This window comes from Carettochelys insculpta, chromosome 3 (assembly GCF_033958435.1).
Source record: "Carettochelys insculpta isolate YL-2023 chromosome 3, ASM3395843v1, whole genome shotgun sequence".
Classification (NCBI taxonomy): Eukaryota; Metazoa; Chordata; order Testudines; family Carettochelyidae; genus Carettochelys; species Carettochelys insculpta.
In genome coordinates, this window is record NC_134139.1 from 212,129,353 (window position 1) to 212,138,764 (window position 9,412).

Genomic DNA, 9,412 nt, shown 5'->3' on the forward strand with positions numbered 1-9,412 from the left:
ATCCCTGCCGGCAGCAACAGCGAGCGGGACGGGAGGAGCGCACAGCCCCCAGCCGCAGCAACAGCTGATGGGCGGCGGCAGGGAGAGCCATGTGGAAGTGGTTCAGCTTCCCATGATCAGCCAGCCGTCCCGCACCGCAGGCAGGGCAGTGGCTTAAAACTGCTTTTCATAAGGCCCTCCAGCCAGACGTGCCGGAGCGGCCGCAGCAGGAGGGACCCTGCGGGGCCCATAAAAGGAAAGCTGCCAAAAACGGAGGAAAGCCTCCCTAGCCCGATCCCTGCCGGCAACAATAGCGAGCGGGACGGGAGGAGCGAGCAGCCCCCAGCCGCAGCAACAGCTGATCGGCGGCGGCACGGGGAGCCACGTGGAAGCGGCTCAGCCTCCGATAATCAGCCAGCCGCCCCGCACCGCAGGCAGGGCGGCGGCTAAAGAAGCGCCGGTACCGGCGGCACCGCAGGCAGCGGCACCGACCCCCGGGGAACCGGCGGTGCAGAGCGCGCAGGCACGCAGCCTGCGGGCACCGGAGCACACCGCACCTGCGGCACCGCCCTCGAGCGTGCCGAGCTCGGTGCGCACGGGGCCGGGATCCCCTGTACGTCAGGGGGCGGAGTTACCTCCTCAAGGGAGGGGGAAGGCTGCACACAAGAGGAGGCATTGCAGCCCCTCTCCGCACAGGGCTGTGGAGTTGCTTTCTCACAGCCCTCCGCTTATGTTACAGACTCCAACCAGAAGGCAGGGGTCCCCCCTAGCCTACCCGGAGCCCCCTTCTCCATTTTTTGCAACCAGCCTCACCCTGGCTGGGACCACCTTCACCCTTCCTGGGGTTTGAACCGCTGGACTATTATGCAAAATCGCTCTCTCCAGCCCTCCCCCAGACGCAGAGGGTATGCACCAAGGGAGTGGTCTAGGTCACCTTCCCAAGAACAGTGCCTATACTGCCATGGTCGCCCCTACCACGCGGGGCATAGACACCATCGGCTATCTACCAGGGAAAGATCCCCACAAACGATCTCGTACCCCCGAGGGCAATTGCGACCGGGGACAGAGACTCAAGCATCTCAGGGGAGACTGGTTATGGAACCCCGAGATTTTCCCTTGCAAACCTCTAGTGAGAGGGTGTACCATCACCAGCAGGAACCGGAAGGGTCCACAGAGACGTATCCCAGCGGTTCCTCGCTCTCCTCCCCGGATGAGGCTACGGCCCCGGGGGACGTCTATCCTCCGGACGATCTCAAACAGTTCCGAGAGCTGTTTTACGAGGGTGGCCTTCGCGCAAGGCATCCAGACAGCTAAGGTGCAAGAGAAACACCATAAGCTCCTCAAAAATCTGAGACCTCCGGCCTCCTCCAAAATAGCAATACCGCTTAATGACGCAGTCTTGGAGTCTGCCACTATGATATGGCAGACTCCTGCGACTATTCCGCCTGTCCACAAGAGAGCGGAAAAAAAACAAACAAAAAAACTTCGTGCCGACAAAGGGCATGGAGTTCCTGTTCAGCCACCCACAACCAAATTCCTTGGTGGTGGAGTCGTCGCAATGTGGGGGAACAGACAAACATGCCAAAAAGCTAGAGCTGTTGGGCAGAAAGGTCTACTCCTCCTCCACTCTACTGTTGCGAATGGCAAATTACGCAGCGCATCTAGCGAACCATAATTTCGATAACCGCATTAGGTTAACCTCCCTCATGGACTCGCTTCCAGAGGGCAAGAAACCAGTGCTCAAGGCCATCATGCAAGAAGGCTACGCGGCCTCGAGGACGGGAGTTCAGATCGCCCTGGATGTTGTGGACTCAGCAACAGCGTCCCCAGTACCACAGGGGTTACGAGCAAGGGCGACATCAACAGCACCAGCAGTACAGAACTCCCAGGCGTCGTTCCCAACACAGCCGTGCGTCCTCGGGGCAGGGCCAAAGGCCACAAGTTTGACACACAGATCCAGGGCTGCGCCATCACTACCATCGCAAGGTCATCCGAAGCGGTTATTCCACCATCGCCTCCGACCATTCTATAACCAGTGGCAAAGGATCACCACAGACAAATGGGTGCTGGAGATCATAGCCACGGGGTACGCCATCCCCTTCCAGTCGCTCCCACCGCCACGACCTCCACCCAGGCCCCAGCTCCAGGAGGCCTCCCACGTAGCGAGGCTCAAGCAGGAGGTAGACCATCTCATGCTCATAGGGGCAGTGGAAAGAGTGCCGGAGCAACTGCAAGGGAGAGGGTTCTAGTCGAGGTACTTCCTCACGGGGAAAAAGACAGGAGGCGGGAGGTCCATCTTAGATTTTCGAGGCCTCAACCGGTACCTGCGCAAGCAACGCTTTCGGATGATCACAATCACCTCCATCCTTACGGCACTAGACGATGGAGATTGGTTCGCAGCCCTCGACTTATAAGACGCGTATTTTCACATAACTATTCATCCGGCTCACCTACGATTCCTCTGGTTTCTCATGGTAGGCAAAGAACATTTTCAATACAAGGTCCTACCGTTTGGCCTCTCCTCGGCCCCCAGAGTCTTCACCAAGCCCTTGGCAGTGGTGTCAGCCTACCTGCACAGACAGGGGGTATTTATATTCCAGTATCCGGATGACTGCCTACTCAAAGGGGCCTCGAAGGAGGAGGTACTACGCATAATATGCGTCACAACAGGCACGTTCTCTCGCTCGGCCTGGTTATCAATCTGACAAAATCAAAGATAGACCCCACGCAGGACATAGAGTTCGTAGGGGCACGCATAAATTCTATTACAGCGAGGGCGTATCTACCAGAGACTCCCTTTCGGGCCGTCGGCTCCCTCGTGCAAGTCTTCACCTTCAGCCCTACGGTGCTGGTTCTGACGTGCTTACAGCTGCTGGGCCACATGGCAGCAGCGGCGTTCGTACAACAGAACGCCAGGTTACACATGCGCAGCATGCAGCACTGGCTGGCGAGCGTATACAACCCAGCAGCACCCACTGTTCACAGGGTGACGTCGCCCACAACAGAGGTGCGCAAATCCCTGCAATGGTGGGTAAACCCCGAGAACCTGCTAACAGGGGTACCCTTCCACCAACCACACATATTGGTTTTTCTTACTACAGACGCCTCCCTCATAGGGTGGGGAGCACACATGGGCGAAGAGGTGACGCAAGGGCTGTGGTCCTCCACGGAGCAGTCACTGCACACAAATATACTGGAGCTCAGAGCAGTGTTCAACGCCTGCAGACACTTTCGAGACCATATAAAAGGCAAAGTAGTCGGGATCAGTATAGACAATACCTCCACCATGTTTTATATGAATCGGCAAGGAGGAGCTTGGTCCCGTGCCTTATGTGCAGAAGCAGTCCGGTCGTGAAACTGCTGCATCGCCAACAATATAACCCTGGAAGCCTCGTACTTCCCAGGCGTTCACAATGTGAAGGCAGACCAGCTGAGCAGGCGTTTTGCACTCACGCACGAGTGGCAGATCCGTCCCGATCTGCTGCAACCGATTTTTCATGCATGGGGTTTTTCCCCAGATAGACCTGTTTGCTACTCAGCACAACAAGAAGTGCCCATGATTCTGCTCCAGGGCAGGACTGGGACGGGGGTCCCTGAGGGACGCCTTCGCGATCTCTTGGAGGGGCCCCCTGCTTTACACTTTCCCTCCCACAGTGCTCATCCACAAGGTGTTGCAGAAAGCCAGGAGGGAAGGAGCCTGAATGATCCCGATAGTCCCAACGTGGGATCAACAGCAATGGTTCCCCCTACTCCTGCGCATGTCGGACCGGCCACCGATGCCCCTTCCGGTGGCGCCGGATCTGCTCACGCAAGCCCAGGGGTCCATAGTGCATCCGCACCCCCAAGGCCTGCGACTACAAGTGTGGTTAATCCATGGCTCAGCTCCCTAGAGAGCACATGTACGGAGGAAGTGCAGCAAGTCCTAGAAAGTAGCAGGAGGACTTCCACCAGGAAGACCTACAAGCAGAAATGGACTCGCTTTACGGCATGGTGTTCTACCAAACAGCTAGCCCCCCTTTCGGTGCCTATGGCTGTGATATTAGAGTCTTTACTGGACCTCAAGAGAGGAGGACTCTCGCTATCCTCGTTTAAGGTCCACCTTGCCGCCTTTTTGGCATTCGGACACGGAGAGACAGGGCACACGGTGTTCGCCCATCCCATGGTTACCAGGTTCCTTAAAGGGCTGGTAAACCTATACCCCCCCCCCTCGGAAACCGCTTCCACCTTCGTGGAACTTGGACCTGGTGCTTAATGCAAAAAGGGGACCACCGTTCGAGCCTTTGGCCACGGTTTCCCTCTGCCTCCTTATGATAAAGACGATCTTTCTTCTCGCAATTACGTCAGCTCGCAGGGTGAGCGAGCTTGCGGCAGTTGTGGCAACGCCACCCTGCGCTGTTTTTTCCAAGGAGGTGGTAACCTTACGGCTGCATCCAGCCTTTGTTCCTAAAGTTTCTTTCTGAGTTTCATACTAACGAACCTATTGTTTACCCTCGTTTTATCCAAAGCCTCATACCTCTAACAAAGGGGCGCGCCTACACCTCCTGGACGTGAGGAGGCGCTATCTTTCTATATAGACAGGACCAAGTCCTTCCAGAGAACGGATAGACTCCTAGTCTCTCTCGCTCCCAAATCAAAAGGAGAAGGTCTCTCTTCGCAGAGAATCTCGAAGCACATCGTATCTTGCATAAAAATGTGCTACAAACTCAAAAAGACTCCTTTCCTGGCCATGCCCAGGGCTCATTCCACTAGGGCGGTGGCAGCATCAACAGCCCTTTTTCAAGGGCATTGCACTAAAAGACATTTGCAGTGCGGCGACCTGGTCATCCTATGACACCTTCGCCAAACATTACGCCCTTCACAGGGTATTCCAAGAGGATACCCCTCTCTCGACAGCGGTCCTCTCGGGGACAAGCTGCACATAATCCGATTACCCACCTCCTATCTTGGGTTACTGCTGGGTAGTCACCTAATGTGGAGCACCCACGGGGACACTGGAAGAAGAAAGAGAAGTTACTCACCGTAGTAATGGTGGTTCTTCGAGATGTGTCCCCGTGGGTGCTCCACTACCCGCCCATCCTCCCCGCTCCGGATCTCTGTTTAGTGTTTTGCAGGAGCATCCGAGGCGGTTGGTCAAGGAACTGGCGGGGACCGGATCGCGCACATGACCGGGAGCGCGCGGGGGAGTGGCGCGCACCGGCGCATGCGCGGTCCGGCAGAAACTGCTTGGAAGATCCGATCTGCGGCGCCGGGCGAGCCCGACACCTAATGTGGAGCACCCACGGGGACACATCTCGAAGAACCACCGTTACTACGGTGAGTAACTTCTCTTTATACATTCATGAGAAAATCTCAGAGAAGGGCTGAGATTTTAGAAAGTTAAAATAGTAGTAGAGAAACTAGGAAGCATCAGACCTGCACTGGCTTTTCCTTTTACTCCTGTGACCCCTTGCTCAGCATCTCTTCCTCTTTGGCAGTTCCACAGACTTCTGCCATTGTCAGCTGCTTTCTTCTCCCTTGACGACTATCCCATGGGTGACCTTATCAACTTACGCAGTTTCTGTTATCCTTTCTGATAACTCATGATCTGCTTTTTTACCCCGTCTTCCTAGCTTCTCATATTCCTCTTCTGTGAGTTTCTAGGAATTGAGTGGGCCAAGGAAAGGGGAATTTCAAGGAGAGGAACTAGATCAGGGAAGTGGAACATTTTCTCTATCAGTGGCCACTGACCCATGGAAAAATCAGTGAGGGGCCAAACAAAAGTAATAAGTTGGGGGGTGGGGGGGGACTCTTGCTGACCTGGCTCCCATGTGAAAACACTCAGTCACACTCAACTCACAGTGCCAGGGTCCCAACTGTGCATGCGGCTGGAGATGAGCTGTGGGGAGAAGCCCCAAGTCTCACTGGACCTAAGTAAGCTGGGGGGCCGTAGATTTCTCACCCCGATCGAGAGAGACATTTTCCATCTTACTCTGTGTTCCTAGTAGCATTACTCCCACCTTAACTTAAGCAGGGTTGGACTTGGCTTGTTACTGAATTGTGGTTTTTGTTTTTTTTCCCTCAGTCACTGAGGAAAGCCATGAAGAACCAGCCTTCAAAAACTTCATGCAGGAGGCAAGCATGAAATACCCACGTACAAGCAGTCACTAAGAGAGACTTTCAGAAGCTGGAAAAACTCTGATCGGAGAGAACCCACCACCACCTGTGCTATGAAGACACCAGTGCAGCCCTGTATGCAATCTGACTTCTGAGAAGCACTTTCTCTATTACTTAAATGTTTGTTACCTGCAAAATCAGTGGGGTACTGTAAGCTGGAGTTCTGACTTCAGATGTTTAACCTTGTGCCATTGTGACTTTTACAGCAAAATAAGGATTGCACTTTTCTCTTTTCTCCAAATTGTTTTGCTCCACCTTGTTATGAACTTGAATTCCCACTATCGCAGCATTACTGCGTGGAATTCAACACCATCCCCTCTTTCAAATCTCATGGCTTCTCTTGGATTCAGGTGATGGGCAGGATCTCTAGTGAAAGGGTCTTCAAGGAATTGTCTCCTTTTGTCTGTGGGGGTGGCTCGGATTCAGAGGTTGGAGACGATAGTCTTGTGGGCTTAACAGCCAAAGCATCCCTTTTAAATATTGTCTCTAGTGAAATCTGCAGTTAGCTTTTCAGGAACTTTTTTCTAAATGGAGTTTTCTCTGATTGGAACAATAACTAAAATGTTACTACAATCTCATGTTTGACATTTTATTTGGTTTTGTGTAATTTATTATATTATAATAAAGTATTTTTTGCTACTGACAAATTGCTTAGTGATGATTGGGAGTGACAGAGTTGGTCTCTTTCTTGCTTTGGGGATGTTCGTTGATTTAAGCTTGCTCTACATGCTTGTGGCACACCCAGAGACACAACACTGGGAGTGAATTGTGTGCCTGAAGCCATAGTATCTTGAGCTGTGAAGCTGAATGACATCTCATCTGATCAATATATGGATAGGACCAGAGACACTGAAAACACAGGTACTGTAGGAAGTGTTGTTAGTGATTCAGTAGATGGTGCACCTTCTCTGAGTCACAAATGAACCAATACCTTGCATAGGTTTCATTCTTTTTCCAAATAGTTCTAAAGCTTTTTGGTCCTCAAGACAAGCATAATGAAGGGTGCTTTCCAAATCTGTGAGAGGGAAATCTTCCCATTTCCTACTGTTACACTTATACAGTTGTTCATACATCATCAAGAGGTTTTTTGTATATTTTAAACCAGAAGGGATCATAAATATTAGGTAGTCCAATCTATGTATGCAGAACATAGAATTGGACTCAGTAATTACTACATCAGTTGTATAATTTCTGGTGGAGATAGATAATTTAGAAAGATATCCAATCTTGATTCTAAACTTCAAGTGGGAGAATCCACTGTTCCTAGGTGCATTGTTCCAATTATAATCACTACTGTACTGTAGTCATGCTGAGAGGTTGAGGTAATATATTTTGTTAAACCAACTCCTGTTTGTGAAAGAGACAAGCTTTTGAGCTACACATCTTCAGATTTGGGAAGCCATTCAAGGTGAAATGGCCAATTAGCACCTCTTTAGTCATTCAGCAAAAAATGGGTTTAGTGGCTTATAGGTTATTGCTGAAAGCTATGTCATAGGAGCACATACTTTTTCACAAAACAGCTGTTCCATTTCTGCCTGCTCAGTCCTCATTATCAAAGGATACCTGCATTCCAGCTTTGAAAAATGAATCTGGGAGCTTAATTTAACAATTCAGCTAAATGCTAAAAGTCATGACAACGATACTGGATTTATGGCTCGTTACAACAATATATACCCACTCCCCACTTTTTATCCCGAGTAGGCCACTTCACCTTGAATGGTCTATTAGAATGCAATAAGTATGTGCGCCAAACAATCTCTTCCATCTTATGATTAGCTGTGACACACTGGTCTTGTCCACACTCCATAATTTTGTTGACAAAAGTCAGGTTCTTCATCGAGTGTCCCCGTGGGTGCTCCACAATAGGTGTCGGGCTCGCCTGGTGCCGCAGATCGGAAGTCTTCCAGCAGTTTCTCCTGGATTGCGCATCGCCGGCGCGTGCTGCTCCCCTGCGCACCCTGGTCACGTGCGCGATCTGGTCCCCACCAGTTCCTTCTCAACCGCCATTGGCTGCAGACGGAATCCGCTCAGGCTATGGCCAGAGTCAGATTAGATAGTGTTTCTACGTGTAAATTGTTGTATTTTTCCAGTTTTAAAAAAAAAAAAAAAAAAAAAAGAGGACAAAGAGAATATAAAAAAAAAGAAAATATATAATAATAAGAGAGAGAGGAGTGGAGAAGAAGAGTGGACGTAAGGCCAGTAGGCCACCTGCTGCCCTGCAGGCCGGTGTCTGTGATTCGGGTAAACAGGCACGGATTAAGTGCTAAGTACCCTATTAACAGTAAAAGACTCACCGCGATGGCCTCTTCAGGCTTTAAAAAGTGTGAGTCTTGCCGTGACGCTATGCTGGCCTCTGATGGGCACAGTGAATGTATCCGATGCCTGGGGGAATCACACGTTACACAGAAGTGTTCACACTGTGCTAAGCTCACAGCCAGGGCCAGGAAAGACAGAAACGCGTCTTAAAATGCTCTTGTTTGACAAGGCCCTCCAGCTGGACTTGCCGGAGAGGCCTCAACCAGAAGGGCCCTCTGGGTTCCACAAGAGGAAGGCAGCTTCTTTGACCCCCTCGGTGCAGAAATGGAGGAAGCTCTCCCCAGCTCGATCCTTGCCAGTGGTTTCAGCGAGCAGGACGGGCGGAGCGCACAGCCCCCAGCCGCATACTCAGGCAAGCGGCATCGCGGCAGCGCACGTGGCAGAGGCTGAGCCTCCGGTTACAAAACAGCCAGCACACGCGGCGCCTAGAGCGTCGGCCAGGCAAGCGCCGGAACCGGCGGCACCGACCCCTGCGGCACCAACAGTGCAGGGCCAACAGGCACGGAGCCTGCAGGCACCGGAGGACGTCACCCGCGCGGCACCGCAGCTGAGCGGGCCAAGCACGGCGCCGACAGCAGGGCCGAGATCCCCGGCGCGGGAGGGGGCGGTGCCAGCCCTGCAGGGGAGGGGAAAGGCAAGAACAAAAACTCGGTCCTGCAGCCCTTCTCCGGACAGGGCTGCGCTGCTACTGACAACAAGCCCTCCCCCTGTGCTACACACGCCACCCAGAAGGCCTGGGTCTCCACCGGCCTATCCAGAGCCTCCTTCTCTGTTCCTCCAACCAATGTCACCATGGCTTGGGCCACCTTCACCTTTTCTGGGATTGGATCCCCTGGAGTACTACCACAAACCAGTTTCACCGCTATCTGTGTCATCGTGGAGGTCTCGCTTTCCCCGACATCGGGGGTACACACCCCGAGAGTGGTCCAGGTCTCCATCCCTGGACCCGTGCCCGTGCTGCCAT

General features: G+C 52.6%; 1 protein-coding gene across 1 annotated transcript in view; it reads left to right on the forward strand.

Annotated features, from left to right (window-relative positions):
* The window catches only part of GPN1 (GPN-loop GTPase 1), a 116,498-nt gene extending 109,725 nt beyond the window's left edge, over positions 1-6,773 (forward strand). The window contains exon 14 of the mRNA XM_074989100.1: positions 6,041-6,773. Coding sequence (XP_074845201.1) covers positions 6,041-6,126 — 86 coding nt within the window. The 3' untranslated portion in view covers positions 6,127-6,773. The remainder of the gene's footprint in view (positions 1-6,040) is intronic.
* Positions 6,774-9,412: the final 2,639 nt, after the last annotated feature.